At 33.5% G+C, this 18,253-nt stretch overlaps 1 protein-coding gene across 1 annotated transcript in view; it reads right to left on the bottom strand.

Annotated features, from left to right (window-relative positions):
• FSTL5 (follistatin like 5) overlaps nt 1-18,253 on the bottom strand; it is a 491,494-nt gene that overhangs the window by 307,536 nt on the left and 165,705 nt on the right. Inside the window, exon 4 of the mRNA XM_016200335.2 lies at nt 13,273-13,521. Coding sequence (XP_016055821.2) covers nt 13,273-13,521 — 249 coding nt within the window. The remainder of the gene's footprint in view (nt 1-13,272; nt 13,522-18,253) is intronic.

Here is an 18,253-nt window from a genome sequence, read left to right as displayed (position 1 = left end):
TATTTTATTTCTTAGATTTCACATATAAATGAGATCATGTGACATTTTTCTATTTAGTCTTTTTCTCCAAAAGCAAAAGTTGCATCGATCTATCATTAATTAACTAAAATTCAGACACTGCCAGTCGTTGGCCACTCAAGCCCTTTCTGTGTTATGCTGGGCCCCTAGTTTATTTTTCAATTCTTCAGTCCTTGCTTCAATCATATAAAGACAGCAAAAGGTGAAAGGAAAAGTTATGACAGTGACAAAAACAGTAATACTAGACAAACTCATGACCCAAACCAGGGGTGATGAGGGTCGGCGGGTGGGAATTAGAAAAAAAAAAAAAAAAAATTCCCTTGAATATACTAAAATGCATTAGAATAGTCCTGTATGGGACAAAGCCCATTAAAAAAAATAATAAACTCAAATTCTAAAACTTTAAAAGTAAGTTTTTCTTCAACTTTCATTAGAATTTCCAGATTTGGTAACTTACAGATTCACAAGTAAACAAAATTCTGATGAAGTCTAGCTCATAGGCATTGGCTCTTAAATATCAAGTTCAGTGTGAAATCCCAGGAGCACAACATAAGAAAAATGATTTTTTTGTCTTAAAACAGAGTTTAGGATTCAAGAAGTTCATTTCTTGAGTGGCTTACCATTTAATTTATTCAAGTACTTTAGGATTTGATTATTAGAAATAGGAAGTTTATTTCCTCAAAATTTTACACATTATTGATTAGCATTAAGAGCTAATTATTTAAAATATCCCATTCACTTTTTTATCAGAATGAATACAATTTATTGTTGAAGATTTACTTTATTCTAAATAATTTATGCAAGCCAATACTGACAGTGTTTATTTTATGTAAAATTCTTTTTTTTCCCCTTAAAAGAAAGGGAATGTTTGGTATTCAACAAAAACTCAGATCATAAAAGATGCTCATATGTTTTTCTTAGTAAAACAAACAAAAAACAATTAAAAAATTAAAATACATATTCATTCAATAAAGAAAAAATGTTAAAAGTAATGATTTGACTATGATAAAACAGTACTATTCCTGTTCCTGTATATTTTGTTATTTTATGTCAAAATCACTGGATCCTCAGCCAGTCAAGTACTGAGGTATATGGGCATAACACAAATGCCAGTCTTATAAAAAGCCATTATTCTATTGTTATAATATTTAGAAAAATAAAGATTACTTGTAATGTAACCTTTACATTAATTGTAAATAGTAATGTGTATATATTACTATTTTTAAATTTATACTTATGAATTACTTAATTCTTACATACTATTATAAATTTATATGATCATCACAGTAATGAGCAAGTTGAGTGATACTGTGTTTTAACCAGCTTGCTATATAAAAATTCACTTTATGAGAAAATCAGATGAAAAATTACTCTCACTCATAATGAGATGTGTAAAATAAAAAACACATAAGAAATATAAATTCACTTTATAATAAACTAGGAAAATATATTTCATCAAGTAATAATTATTTTATAAAGATGTTCTTTCACATTATAGCTACTTTAATTCTTTTTAAAATTATTTAATTTAGTTGCAATCATCGCAGACAATTTTAGTGGACAATAAAATGTATCTGTAATGCGACTTCACGTGTAATAGGTGATGTTCGGTCAGAAACAACTGAACTTTGTATGCTTACCCAGAGATGCTATGGCTACATCACAGACATTCTGTGTTCAGGAAACAGTCTCTTGGATGACCTCTTTTTATTAGAGCCATTCCCTCTATCCGAGGGGGTTATTTTCCAAGGCCCATATTGGGTGCCTAAAAGTACAGAGTTCCCAAACCTACATACTGTTTTTCCTATACATACATACTTATGGCAAAGTTTAATTCAAATATTAAGCAGAGTAAGAGATTAAGAAAAATAACAAATAATAATATAGAACAATTATAACAATACATTGTAATAAAAGTTATGTGAATGTGGTCTCTCTCTCTCAGCAAACTAGCACTGATTTCTTTGTTTCCTTCTCCACCATTTCATGAATAGAAAATTTGTTCTCACCTTAGACCTTAGCAACCTCACCTGAGTTTTTGCCTCTACACAAATTGAGAATTTTTTATCTTTTCACCTAACAGAAGCACTTTATGTCTTCCCTTTGCCGTATCTGAATTGCCAGCATCACTACCCTTGTGGTTTGGGACCATGATTACATAAAATAAGGGTTCTTTGTAGACAAGCACTGATACTACAACAGTGCAACTGATGACCTGGTACCCAGACAGCTCCTAAGTAACTAGTGGGGGGAGAGCATCTTTCAAAGGGAAGCTTTGCATTGGGTGGGATGGAGTGCACGTTGAGAGATTTTATCACACTATTTAGGGTGGCTGGCAATTGAAAACTTAGGTGTTGTTAATTTCTGGAATTTTTCGTGTAATAGTTTCAGACATGGTGGGACCGCACAGTAACTGAAACTATGGAAAGCAAAGCCAAGGCTAAGGGGAGACTACTGTATATGAGTATAAAACAAATAAGCCAAATTATTTTGCAAGAAGATCATATGTGTAGCTTAGATAAAGAAAAGAAGAAAAAAAAACCCACACAATAAAACATTGTTTCTTCTATTAGTGTGAAGACTGGGGATGAATGCAAAGGTAGGTATAAATGAACAATATAACTTTTGCCACTATTATCCACAACCAGGGACGTATGATGCAACAGACTAGTGGAGTCCTGGCTTCGGTTTGTTGGATGTTGAGGACACTGAGCATTTAAAACACAACCAAGCAGAAGGAGCAACAGACAGGTTTGTGAGAGAGGCTTTCTTCTAACCCAGGATATGGCTGAAATTAGAGCCCAACATATGCAAAACCTATGATAAGTTCAGGGTCAAAACTTCCAAACTCCTAAGTCAGTACACAAGACAGATTGTGTGATAGAAGAATGGAAAAGAGACTTGAGTGTCCCGAGGAAAAGACGTTTCTAAGTGTCTCGAGAAAATGACAAGAAAGCAGCCAGTGTCAAACAAGTCTTATGAATGCTTACTGACATTTTAAGATTAATCGTTTTCTTTTTTGTTACTAGTTGCTGATGGTGACATGAAATAAAGAGATTGCACCAATATCCAGGAGTTGGGAAAAAATGATAGCAGTAGAATGACAAAGACAAAGGGATTCAGGTTAGGTACTTTGGTAAAAAGAAGATCGATTTTTGAAATAGCTAAAGGCTCTAGCTGAAATTGATCCATTCACTCTAATTTGATCGGAAATGAGGTTGGAATAGAGGCTACTTTTTAAGCACTTAACAGTTTGGTCCTCTTGAGCTTCTTTTAAAAAACAGGGTCAGAAGATTGGGTTGTAAATGGGGTCAATGCCTTGGCCTCTACCAAAAGCCACAGTGTAATGATTTCTTTGGGTCAGGGCCACTGCTTTGTAGTCTCTGACAGCAGTGGTCTGGGTGGGGCAGGAGGATGGTGACTGTAGGAGGGGGTGGGGTGAAAAGAGACTTGGTCTCTGAGTAACAAACCAACTTCTGTATCTGGAAGTAGATTTTCTAAATAGTATTAAGAATAATACTAGAGTCAAATATAGCCACCTACTGCCCCCTATTGCTTGTAAGATAATGTCTGGATGTCTAGATAAGATTTCTACTTATTTTGTGTAGTATTCTGATGTTGAAATAATTAGGATTACATAGAAAGGACCTGGTGTAATCTTTCCTCACATATCTTATAAGTATGTTTAAATGAAATGCAATTCCACCCCAGCTGCGTCTAGTAGATGTAGACACAGCAGTGACACATTTATACAGGAGTCAGTGTGCATATTTCCTGAGGAATTAGTGAACAAAGCTGTTGCTCTGTTATATATACTGAGCTGTTTCTGAGCTATGGAGATTGTGCCAATGTGTCATGTAAATGTTTCCACTTGTTAAAAATTTTAAAGGCCAACACATGTGCTATATTATTCAAGCATACCTTTTCCCAGGATTTGAAAGTAATTTTGACATAAATTTAATTAAACCCTCAAATGGACTCATGTTTTGTAGACTGTCATAGCAGCTAACTGCCTTAGTTGTTATTCTGAATACTGGAAAACACACCCATCTCACCCTGCATGTTCTTTTATAGTCACTAAAAGAGCCACTGATATAGGCTTATTAGTATTTTTCAAGTGAAAAATAAGCAATGATCAGTCTTGTATAATTCATCTACACACATGTATCTATTTTGAAAATAAGTAAATGTGGGGATTCACAAAATAAGTTATGGCTTTTGATAAGGCATGAAAACTGCCCCTCAAAGCTAGAGCTCTAATGTACTATTCTGCACTTGTTTGGGAGTAGATGAATTTCCAATGACCAGGTAGATACAATGCAAATGTGTAATTCCAAAAGTCTTTATTCTCCTGTAATCGTGACTCAGTCAAAATAAGCCAGGTTCCACATACATGAGCATTAGGTTGCCTGGGTTTTTATATGTATGCATTAGCTTCAGCATATCCTCCATCATCACTACACCTTACCTGACACCATCACTTATCTGAGAGTGGAGTGAATGACCAGTATCTCCTAGGTTGGTAGAATAAACTTAGTAAGGTTGAAGATATAAATTCTCATGAAGTATTCCTACCTGCTTATTAAAACAATACACAGTGCCTTTCCAAGCTGCAGGAGTTCACATGCATGACAAGGTGAAATTAGTTCTATACATGTTTCTTTTGAGTTTTAACCTTCCTGTTGTTGTTTTCTTAATTTGATTGTCTCATTTCTTGCTGAATGTGGTTCTCAGGGACCCCTGCTATCTGTAATTTGGGCCTCAGACTCAGTAACAGTAAACTGCTAAGAGTAAAAACTACAAGTCTATAAACAATTGGATGCAATGTGACACTTATACAGTATGGAAAAAAATGCATTTCACTAAACAAAAGGTAGATAGGTTTATTTTGATATGAAAGAGTTCATTGTACCTGAATATCAGGTACATTTGCTAATCTAACATAATCATCATGAGATTTTTCCTGCAATGTAGAAAAATGCCATTGGTCACTAATTGATTGGGTTAGCCACTTAACTCCACCCAGTTGGCAAAAGTAAGAACTGTGTCATCTCCATCTTTGGACAGAGCCTTAAGAATGGGTCTGTCACAGGGTTAGGTGTCAATAATCATTGGTGAACAGGTAAAAAACAATATTTACTTATATATACTGATCCATGGTATACATATGCATGTATTTTATTTCTCTAGTTATTTTACAAAAATTATTTCCTGAAGCCTTTTGACAAGCATGTAAAATTTTGAGCAGTTTTAAAGTTAATCAAGTATATATAGTATGACTCCTTTAAATTAATTATACTATTGCTCAATTAGATTCACCAAATGCTCATGCATTTTTATCAATTTTTTTCTGTCTTTTTCACTAGATTTCACTAGCATCTTTTGTAGCAATTTTTTTTAAGTTTCTTTATCTTTATGGTTGAAAATATTACAGATGTCCCCTTTTTATCCCCATTGACTACCTCCATCCTGCATCCACTCCACCCCCAGGTCTTCCCTAGACCAATGTCTGTGTCCATAGGTTATGCTTATAAACATAGAACTTCTTTGATTGATCTCCCCACCTCTCCCCCTTCCCCACCTTCAGTATGTTCCATGCTTCTATGTCTCTGGATCTATTTTGTTCATCAGTTTATTTTGTTCATTAGATTCCACATATGAGTGAGATCATGTGGTACTTGTCTTTTTCTGACTGGCTTATTTCACTCAGCATAATACTCTCCAGTTCCATCCATGCTGTCTCACAGGGTAAGAGATCCTTCTGTTTTACCCCTGCATAGTATTCCATGGTGTAAATGTCCCACAGCTTTTTTATCCACTCATCTTCTGATGGGCAATTGGGCTATTGCAAATTGCACTGCTATGAACATAGAGGTGTATAAATTCTTTGTGACTGGTGTTTTGGGTTTCTTAGGATATATTCCTAGAAGTGGGATCATTGGGTTAAATGGCAGGTCAATTTTTAATCTTTTGAGGAAACTTCATACTGCTTTCCATAGTGGCTGCACCAGTCTGCATTCCCACCAGCAGTGTACTAGGGTCCCCTTTCTCCACACCCTCACCAGCACTTGTAGTTCGTTGATTTGTTGGTGGCAGCCATTCTGACCGGTGTGAGGTGATACTTCATTGTGGTTTTAATGTGCATCTCTCTGATGATTAGCGACCTTGAGCATTTTTTAGTATGTCTCTTAGCCATTTGTATGTCCTCTTTGGAGAAGTGTCTAGGTCTTTTGCCCATTTTTTAATTGGACTGTTTGTCTTCCTTTTGTTAAGTTCTATGAGTTCCTTATACATTTTGGATATTAACCTTTATTAGATGTGTCACTGGCAAATACGTTCTTCCATACGGTGGGTTCCTTTTTATTTTGTTAATGGTTGCTTTTGCTGTGCAGACTTTTTTTATTTTGATGCAGTGCCATTTGTTTATTTTCTCCTTTGTTTCTCTTGCCCTAGGAGATGTATCAGCAAACATATTGCTACAAGAGAAGTCTGAGATTTTGCTGCTTATGTTTTCCTCTAGGATTTTTATGGTTTCACATCTTACATTTAAGTATTTTATCCATTTAAGTCTTTTGTACACTTTTGTGTATGATGTAAATAGGCTTTATCAATTTTTAGAGCATTTCCTTCCATTTTAAGGAAAAAAATGTTTCAAAAAATGAATTAAATGTCAACAATGCGGGCAACATTCACACTAAGTCAATCTATATTCTGATATTATCAGGAGCCAGATTGATTAAAACATATAAAATTATTTTAAATGTATAAATATTAGGTAACAAATGTTTGAGCTACCTCGAACTTTCAATTATTTTCTTAACCAAAGAAAGCAGTTTCATTTGTCAAAGTGCAATCTCCCTACAATGGTTATTCTCAATAATCTTTACTTATTTATAGCTTGCCTACAGAATTAAAATAAAGCGATATTGTAAGATATGTTTCAAGATATCTTCCCATCCACATTCTTTTTGGAGCATTATCTGACAATAGTCCTTCTTTTCCTAAGTAAAAAAAAACAAAAAAAAAGTATGACTTGTCCCTCTGCCCATCATAGTGACTGCTAATTGATCAGAGAGATGGAAAGGCATTGAAATAAAACAGCTATTGTAGGCCTATATCTTGGTAAGGTGTGGCCTGGCCAACTCATCTAAATAGATTTCATTACTGAAATTTTTAACTAAGAGGCACAGATGTAAACTGAATGTTAGCATTAGTAAGTTAAGCCAAAATATGTAACAATTTTTCAGGATGTAGAGATGTTTGGGGAATTTATTTTGGTCTATATGCAAGCTGAGGCAAAAGATACCCACCAGGAGATCTCTTGGATAGCGGAGTTGGTATACACAGTAAAGCATAGATAATAACATAAACATACTGCCCCTGAGAGAGATGGAAAATGTGGCCTTGAACTCTTTCTTTATCTATAATTTTTTTCTGTGAAAATATATCTTAGTTAAACCCAATTCTTCATCTTCTCAAAGCCTTAATCTAAGTAGCTAACTATATTTATAGAAAAATACACATCAACAAAACACTACTCTCACTTTAAATTTATGAGCAGAGATACCATATGGTTTTTTAAAACTGTTGGAAATCCCACTGCATTATCTTAGTCTTTCTCCCTCTTTTCCTGTTTATTATTTCATAACCTTGTTGTTTTGTTTTGTTTTCCTCAAATCTTCTTCTCTGTCACTTTCAACTGATGCTTAATTTCTTACATCATTATGAAAATATAAGGAACCAGATGGGAACAACACACTTTTATATTATACAATATGTTCATCTAAATGCACCTGAAAGTGCTTATTTTCCTTTCCTTCTGAATCCATGCTCTCATCTTAATCCAAATCTGCCCCTCGTTCATCGCATCACATCCTCTCTAGTTTATCCAAAGGCTCTGCTCTGGCAATTTCCTTCTTTTTCTTGCCCTATAAATTTCTGCCTCTCTGTTTCATTATTCCCATTCACATGTCTCTCTCCCGACCACTATATATGTGTCTATATCTCCCTTGTCTATGTCCACATATATCTGCTCCTCTTTAGAGAAACACTCTTCCAGTGAGCTCTCTGTTCTTACTATCTCACTTCCTCAGCTCCTATTTTCTCTTACTAACTCCTACCTAAGTTAACCATGGCCTCACTCTTTCCAAATCTAAGGGTTATTTTCCAGTCCTCATCATACTTCATCTCAGCCACATTTAACTCAACTTGTCATTTTGTGCTCCATGAAAAGAGGGTACTGAGCAAATAAGCATGATAAGTGAAGGTGTCAGTGAGGGGTAATGACTGACACAATATTTAAACAGCTTCAAGGTAGAAGACAAATTATTTGAACTAATGTTCTCATTTTTTCCTGTCACTATTGAATATTGTGCTTATAACTATTAACTAAATATTCATACAGCTATAGAAAATATGAAATAAAATATTAACTATTTATTTTATAACTTGAAGCTGAAGAAAAATGATATAACATGAAAATGTACAAAAACAAGATAAGATTATTTATGTAAGTGGGAAAATTTGACAAAAATTAAATGCAACCGGCCAACTTGGTTCAGTGGTTGAGTATCAACCAATGAACCAGATGTCACAGTTGGCTTCCCAGTCAGGGCACATGCCAGGATTGCAGGCTCGATCCCCAGTCGGGGTCGTGCAGGAAGCAGCTGATCAATAACTTTCTCTCATCATTGATGTTTCTATCTCTCTCTCCTTCTCCCTTCCTCTCTCTGAAATCAATAAAAAACATATTTTAAAAAAATTAAATGCAATAAAGCACCAACTTAGTCAATAAAACTGTGTTTTGGGGGGTGGGGAATAGGGAAGTAAAATAACATTGTTTTAAATCTAATAGATAATTCTGTTTAAAGACTGAATGGAATAATATTTAATTATTCTAATTAATAAATAGAATGAAGAGGAATTTTATATATTTTTGAAGATTATGATTTATGAAATGGTATAAAAGACTGCACATAAAATAGAAGCTTTACAAAGGTACTCTTTTAAAAAAAAAAGCATCAATCTAAAAGCAAATGTGGATCATAACATTTACTGATATATTTTAAAATATCATTGGCAGCCTAGTTTTTAAACCTAAATTCTACAAGCCCAATCTTAAAAAAAATAGTTTGGATAAAAGAACCAATTAAAAAAAATGAAATATGAATGTCTCTTCAGTTTATACCAAAGAAAAGGAAGACAATGTCAGATCTCATTCAGAGAGCACACGTATAGCCATAAAAACCATATTTCCCAAGTTGTTATTGTTTGTGATGCACAGTTAAGTGCACAGAACATTTGCTTTTATGGCAGTTTTATTCTCAACACAGTAACTGGCAAAAGAGTTTTTGTTCAATTGACTTTCACATAAAAGGTTTAATTCCCTATTTGGCACGGGTTACATCTTGAGTTTCTTACTCCAGCTTATATCTATACTCTGAGTAACTAAGTCCTGCTGTGTATGACAGGCTGACCTGGTGTCAAGGTAAGAGGAGTTTATACCTGTTATCAGTGATGTGGGTTTGAAGCAGTTAGAAAGCCCTTTGGGGTTGGGATAGGATTAGAAAATGGCATTAAAGCCAAATTGTCATTATAATAAATAGCTGGGCATCACATAAAAATAGAAAGTTCTGTACTATGCTAAGCATCAGTATAAAGTATTTGATGTCAATAAACAAAACTACAATATTCTAATCCTATTATAGTTAGTTGCTTTGTAATCAGATAAATGTGAATAGAAGCAAATTAGAAAAACATTATATTCATAGATGTATTATATGTTCTCTCTACAGTTCCAAAAATCTTAAATCATGAAGATAATTCTTAGTGAATTCATGTCTATATTTAAAAGTCAATAATAGTGAATGCTAAGCAGAGTACAGGAGCATTTAAATATTTAACACAAATAATAGTAAGAAGATATATAGATATAGTTATAGATACAATTGTAATTATAGATATAAAAATATAAGTATACATATAGATATATATTTTTTGACCTAGACTCCAATCTTAAATGTAAAACAATGAATCAATATACATAATTGTATAAATATAATATATTTTTTCAAATAAAATATATTTTTTAATTTTTTACATATAAATACCAAACATAAATCTGGTAAGTTCAATATGTGAAAAAATAGGACTTACTTTAAAGTTTAAATAATTAATAAGTAATCCAAATCTTACTTTCTTTAAAATTGTTTTAAGTATCTACTAATATTTTTCCAGTACTATTTTTTTTATTAAACTCTATTATTTTGAGATAATTGTTGAGTCATATGCTGTTGTAAGAAATAATACAAAGAGAGTCCATGTACCCTCCACCCAGTTTCTATAAATGGTAACAGTGTGAAAAACTACAGGGTTGCAAAAGTAGGTCTACAGTTGTTCATATGGAAAATCATGCAAGAATAAATAAATAATAATAAAATAAACAGTATATTGTGTACTCACAACTGTAAACCTACTTTTGCTCACCCCTGTATAGTACAATACCATAACCAGGATATCAACTTCCACGCTACCCAATAATCTTGAGCAGATTTCTTGTTTTATTTCTATCCATTAGTGTATGTGTGTGTTCTACTCAATTTTACCATGTGTGTTTGTCCACCATAGCCAAGATACAGAATAGTAAAGATCCGCAAACATTTTTAAAAATTAATTTTAAGGCACTAGTAATCTTTTCAAGCACAAGTTAACAAATTTTTTTCTGAAAAGATACAGATAAAACATTCTTTAGGCTTTGGTGGCCACACTCTTGCCTCTGCAACTACTCAACTCCCCTATTATTATATTGCAAAAGTCCCCCAAAACAATTCCTAAATGAAGGGGTGTGGCTTGTTCCAACAAAACTTGATTAGCCTCTTCCTTTGCACCGTTATTGGAAACTACAGACAGCTGAAATTCCACAGAAAATATTATTCACAATCACAAGAATTCATTTTAGCCATCACATTAGGCCTTCTTTAATGTCCAAAACTTGGACATAGTATACTATTAAGACAGGAAATGCATTGTTTTGTTCTATCTTACTTACTTCTGCTGAAATAAAGCCCTTTTATGAGTAATATATATGTATATCACTTGTATAAATATGTTAGGCAAAACAAGTAAAGCAACAAGCAGAACCACGAATTCTGAGACCTGGGAAATGTGCTAACTAGAAAAAATAAATAGGATTTTAATACTATATATAATGAGAAAGTATTTTGAAGCAATCATAGATCTAATATGCTCAGTATAAGTGTGAAGGACCAAAAGTTTTTGAAACCATTGTGTATAAACTCATAAGGAAGGCAACATTCTTAGCTATATCCAGTTCATCTACGTCCATGCTGATTTACATATTGAGCTGCATTATGCCTAAGCATCCAGCAATAAAGCAGAACATTAAATACACCAGATTTTTTCCCACATGATATTTAATACCATATATTTCCATATAATCAATTCTTAAGTGTCTGCTGGACAAAACCTCAGCTGGAGAATATGATTCTAAATTAACTTAATAGCCTATATTTACATAGTTTTATGATATCATGCATCAGTGTAATAGAAAAATTTCCACTGTATCATCTCAGGTCCAAATTACAGAAAAAAATACTCTTTTATGAGCATCAAAGCACAATATTAATAGAATCAATTTTAGTTATTTGTAAAATAGATTTGATAGGAAAGGGGAATAAATTGAACTTAAAACCAAAGTAGTTGTTCTTCTTTCTGTCAGGGAAGAAAATCTAGTATCATAAAACCTCTCTGAACATGTAGTAAAGGTGCACACAGTTCATACTGGTAAGGAAACTATTCTTATATTTTTGCTTCATTTATATCAAAGGTCTTTTAGTAGCCACAATGACTATACAGCATTTCATTTGTATCATTTAAAAGCTCTGTGGCCCGGCCGGGCGTGGCTCAGCAGTTGAGCATCAACCTAGGATCCAGTGGATCAGGGTTTGTATTCCCAGTCGGCACATGCCCAGGTTGTGGGCTCGATCCCCAGTCGGGGGCGTGCAGGAGGCAGCCGATCAATGACTCTCTCATCATTGATGTTTCTATCTCTCTCCCTCTCTCCTTTCCCCTCTCTGAAATCAATAAAGATATATTTTAAAAAATTAAAATAAATAAATAAAATCTCTATGTATAATTTTTTTAATCACCTTGGAAATAATACTTCATTCTACCAAGTTTAAAAAAGGACAATTTTTAAAGGGTCATTTTATCTTGGTGAGCAAATGCAGTGTAATAACATATTTGAAGCATAAATTTAAGCTAAGAATGAAAACACCTAACAAGTTTTTAAGTATAAATATAGTTCAGGAATATTCTGAGAAACTGGAACATGGAACCAAAGATTAGTAATCAGGTTGATCACTAACCTCTTCAAATAATAAAATTTTATATACATTTAAATAATATATTAATACTTTAAATAAATAACATATTCAACACTTTAGAATTTCAGTCTGGGTTATGACTATTAACAAGAAAATATTCTCTCCAGTACAAAAACAAATAAACAAACAAAAAACCTTACAAATGTTCATAAGTAAATAAATGCATTTAAAACTGTTCAGTGATTTATTTATATAGCATGTTAAAATAATTTGTCAAATTACTAATTCAGCAGTACCTTTCCACAAACAATGAATGATAATTTTGAGTACTATGAAAGACCAATACTTTAAAAATTTAAATTATGGTTCACCTCACATTTACTTAATAAGTTTAGCATGAGCTCTTCCTAGTTATTTCAGTGAACAATTATGAGTTCAATATAATCTGAAGTATGTGGTACAAATGAAACCATCCTTTTTAATCAGGAGGAAATGAGATGTTATCTTATCTTGACTTGGCATTCACTGTTCCCTCGGTTCCACTCCAGGTGCTTTCCACCAGGTGGATTTGGCCTGTTCACTGAATTGGCCAGCCACCCTGTGTCCCTAAGATAACTGCATGATTGGGAAGCCATATGGTGCAATGCTGTAAGCTATATTAAATTTCGAGTCATATTTTGGCCAGCTTTGTTCTCATAACTGAGATTCAGAATTGTATCTATGTAAATTTCTATACACTCGCTGCTCACTGGTGTAACTAAGTGCACATGTTGTTGTTATTTCCTTTCCCTCTTCAGACATTTGCTGATATAAAACTGTGTTAGAGTTTAAACTTAAAGGCACTAGTTGAGAGGAGAAAGAAAGAAAAAAAACAGAGGAGGGTGACAATTGAGATTCACCCGGCGCTTACCTTTGAAGAAGCAGTCTTCGTTGTGCACAATGGTAATCTTTTGTTTTTTCAGGCAAGCAGCTCTGTGCACTTCACAGTGGTTTTCATAGAATTCTCCATCAGATCCACACACGGGTTTGTAGTGCCGCTTGCAGAGGTTCATGCAGGCACACTGCGCTCGCCCCGTCTCTCTGCTGATAACACAGTGCCTTCCCAAACCGCAGTATTTATTTTCACAAGATCCCAAAGGGCCATCCTGAATATGGAATCCTGAGAATAAAGAATAGAAAATTACTTGGATTCATAGGTCCAAATAATGCGTTCCTGTCAAAGTGTCAAATAAAAAAGAATTGTCTAAGAGAAATAGGGTCTAATCAGGGGTCAGTTGTGCTCAGTGGAGAAGGGACTTAGAACTGGCGGTTGAACTTTGTGGAAATACTCTCAACATTCTTCCCTTCCTCCCCTTCTCCCCTTGAGCTTTCGTTTCCCTCCTCAGTGAGTAGCATGGTCCTTAGAACAAGGTATCTAACATCAAGCTGCCTGAGTTCAAATTCTGGCTCTACCACTCATCAGCTTTACATCCTTGGCAAAAATTACTTCTCTGTAGCAAACTGTCCACCTGTAGAAAGGGGATAATACTACAGACCATCTCCTAGAGTTGTACAAAATACTACCTGTAATAATCCACAAAAAACACATCCTGACCACACTGTAAATGTCTAATAAATGTCAACATTTACATTAGCAGAATTCTGGATAGGGGAAAGAAAATGTATGTACATGAGGCAGGAGATAGGAGACAGGGATGAAAAATAGTATCTTGAAAACTTGGTGGATTCTGACAGCTGATCATTTCTTGTTTTGACCTTTGCCACCTTGACAATCACTTATGATTTCATGACTGAATTAATAAATCATGGATAATTACATTTTCTTGTTACTTATTCACTAGTAAACCTCCACTGGCATAAGAAAAGCATAGATGGATCCAGCAGCCTTGTATTAAAGCCAAACAGCTTCAATTCCTATGCTTGTATAGGCAGAACTGGCTTTTCTCCTTTGAGAAATTTATCTTACTGGAAAATTTGAAAAATCATTAAACTACATATACATATATATACACACACGTATATATATAATGATGCAAGCATATATACATACACACACATATATAACATGTATATACATATATACATGTATATATGTGTAAACATAAATTTACCATCAATTGCACCTATATTCTGCAAAAAAGGAAAGATTTGAGAAGCTATAAACTTAAATTATAGTAATTATCTTAGATACTTAGTGTGTATCTCAGCTTGTTAAACAAGCTGAAAATATGCACTACCCGATCGCATCAAAGATATTAAGAACATGGATTCTTATCCAGACTTTAAATCACAGCCCTACTACATCTATAATTCAATTTTCTCATCTGTAAAATATGAATAATAGCATATTCTCATAGGGTTATGAAGAGTAAAGGGCTTGGCACATATAAAACTCCCTTTATGTATTAGTTATTATTAGTAGTAGTATATTATCATTTTTAGAAACTAATTTAATAAGGACAGACATACACAAATAAAAAATTATACAATTTATTGAACAAAGCATTGAAAAAGAGTTTATTTAAAATCATTTGTAAAGACGTTTAAATATTTTAGTACATCTGGGAAAATATACTTAATGCAGTAGTTCTTGAAGTTTGGCATGCAATAGAATGGACTGGAAAAGTTGCTAAAAGATAGATTCTGCCTTCACTCAACTCTAAAGTTTCTGAGACAGTAGATCTGGGGTACAAGCCCAAATTTATACTGCTAAGTTTACAGGTAATGATGATACTGTTGCTTCCAGTATCACACTTCAGGGCTTTTGATTTAATGAAATTCTAATTATAATTAAAATAAATATAATACAAAGAAATAGACCAGGTAAATAATTATAAAAGCTCTTTTATAGATGAGAAAAGATGAGAAGTTTATGCTATGATTAAAACCATATAAAATAATGCAAGTATTTAGAAGAAATGATAAAAATATATGAAAAAATGATAGGGAGCAAATTTTGCTTCAGTTATATTACTACTTTTTAATGTTCAATGTTATACATTAAAAAGAAAGTCCAAAATTATGCCAAGCACAACTAGAAAGTAGTGACTAATTTCAATTTGGAAAATCATTTTCTTCATCCTGATACCAGCACTGATGGCAGTGGTTGATGTAATGTTTATAGAGTCCAAAATGGGTCTGCCATTATAACACAGGAATTTGACTCAGATAATTGTATTTTGTATAATTTTATATCTTATATTTTCTTTACTTTCTTACTATTTTACTAACAAAGATTTTCTTGCTAGCAAATAAAAAGTTTAAGATTTATCAAGAAACAATTTAATTTATTTTTTATTATCAAATTATGAAATAAGGTGGTTAACTAAATCAGTATAATTAATTTCCTTTTTGGTGAGGAATGCTCTGCTATAAAATGAAGTAATTTCTGGTAGATCTAGATTGGTGAATATCTTTCCCAGATTCCTCTTAAATTTTTCCTCTTAATGCCTATTGTCCAGTTCAGAGAATTGTATTAGAATATTGGCTATTTTGTAGAAATTAATCAACTATTTTACACTAGCTACAAACTGCGTGTTACGTGTAGCTGCTACAATGAAAGAAAATTTAAGTAATTCATATGCAGTCCAAAAGAAAACTCAGGTTATGTAAATGAATAGCTAGACATAGCCTTCCTGACAATAATTAGTCATGACTAATGAACGTGAATTTCAGCTGAGGTTAAATCAGTGTAATCTTATCAACATGTCAAAAATCTCTTTTATGTACATTCAGTCAGACAATGCATTAAATGAATTTTAATCAACAGCTAATATCCTGCAATCTCATAAGCTGATAAAATAACTTTTATTCCCATAAAAATGTTATATATTTAACAAGTACATCATTTTATAATTTTATACCTTCAGATCTTTACAAAAAAATTTTTAAAAAACAACAACATATCTTTATTGATTTCAGAGAGAGGAAAGGAGAGGGAGAAAGAGAGAGAGAAACATCAATGATGAGAGAGTCATCAATGGCTGCCTCCTGCAGGCCCCCAACTGGAGATGGAGCCCAAAGCCTGGGCATGTGCCCTGACCGGGAATCGAACCCTGATTGCCTGGATCCCAGGTCGACGCTCAACCGCTGAGCCATGCCTGACCAGGCAAAAATTTTTCAAACAGGTTTAAAACAAACAGACAATTAAGAACTGTAAATTGGTAGTTACAAAACAGTCATGGGGATATAAGTAAAGCATAGGGAATATAGTTAATAATATTGTGATAACTATGTATGGTGCCAAGTGGATACTGGAAATACTGAGGGGAACACTATTGAGTATATGACCACTAAACTGTACACCTTGAAGCCAATACAAAATAATATTGAAAGTAAACTGTAATTTAGCCCGGCCAGGCGTGGCTCAGCGGTTGAGCATCAACCTATGATCCAGGAGATGGAGGTTCAATTCCCAGTCAGGACACATGCCTGGGTTGTGGGCTCGATCCCCAGTGGGAGGCATGCAGGAGGCAGCTCATCAGTGACTCTCTCATCATTGATGTTCCTATCTCTCTCTCTCCCTCTCCCTTCCTCTCTCTGAAATCAACAAAGACATATTTTTTTTTTAAAAAAAGTAAACTGTAATTTTTTTAAAAATCACTCTTGAGTCATCTAAAAATTTAAAAATAAAATGAAAAAAATATCTGAAGCATTAAAAGATGAAAGATAGCATGTCATAAAGTAAAATAATTCTACATAATTCTAAAGATGGGTCTTTTCAGATTCACAAACATGATAAAATTATCTTTGAGTTACTTATATAATATATTCTTTATCAAATAGCTACTTAATATAACATGGATCTAAACTGAAATAAACTTTAATAAAATGTAATTATTTTTATGTACAAGGTTGTTATAGAATAGATAAAAAGAGTGGTCATTGACACTTATTCTAGTGGCTCACAAAGGTCATAAGACAGGATTTGAGAGTACTCTAGCAGAGAGGCAAAGATTTAGGGGCACATTTAGGGGCACAAAGGAGACTGAAATGGATAATACAGGTAACACCTCACAGACAATGTATCATGTCACAGTTGAAGTGATGTTAGAGGAATGAATTAGGAATTCAGAGGCTAATACAGGGATAGACAGGGTATGAAACAAACTGATGCTGAATTTAAAACAGTAACAGCAGAAGGAGGGAAGAACCAGATTTTGATGAGTTAACTACCTCTAATGGTTATGGTGGCAATAAACTTAATTGACGTAGAGTGTTAAGTTATTGTGTTGTCTCGTAAAATATATAGTAGTAAAGTAAAAAATGTGAATATTATGTTAGCTTTGATTTGTTAAAAAGAACAACAGACTTCTGGTCAGAGAACAAGACTATAGTCTTTGCTTTCCCACTTCACATCTGTCTGACCTCAACTGGGCCTGATATTCAAATAGTCAAATAAGAAAGAACTAATAAATCATCTTTATGTTTACTTTCATCCAAATAATCCTTTCATTTAAGAGTGCTTGTCCTTTTTAGGTAAAGGAATTAAACAAAGAAAAAACAAACTCATGGACATAGATAGCAGAATGGTGACTACAAGAGGGAAGGGGGGATGGGAGAGAGAGGAGGGTGAAGAGGTGGAAAATGGTGATGGAGGAGACCTCACTTGGAGTGGCGAACATACCGGTACAATACAGAGGTGATGTGTTACAGAATTGTATACCTGAAACCTGTATAACGTTGTTAACCAATGCCACTTCAATAAATTCAAGAAATAAATAATAAAAAAGATTGCTTGTCAAAACATAGTTTTCTAATAAAAGCTAACATCTGAAAAATATATTTAGCAAGCTTTCACTAGAATTACTAATATTTAAACTTCACCTGCACTAAACAACCATATACTCATAATTCTCTAATTTAAATATTTACATACTCTAGAAAGAGCG

Source organism: Miniopterus natalensis, chromosome 4 (genome assembly GCF_054644295.1).
Source record: "Miniopterus natalensis isolate mMinNat1 chromosome 4, mMinNat1.hap1, whole genome shotgun sequence".
Lineage (NCBI taxonomy): Eukaryota > Metazoa > Chordata > Mammalia > Chiroptera > Miniopteridae > Miniopterus > Miniopterus natalensis.
The sequence above is the reverse complement of the archived record's forward strand: the minus strand, read 5'-3'. Positions and strand labels throughout refer to the sequence as shown.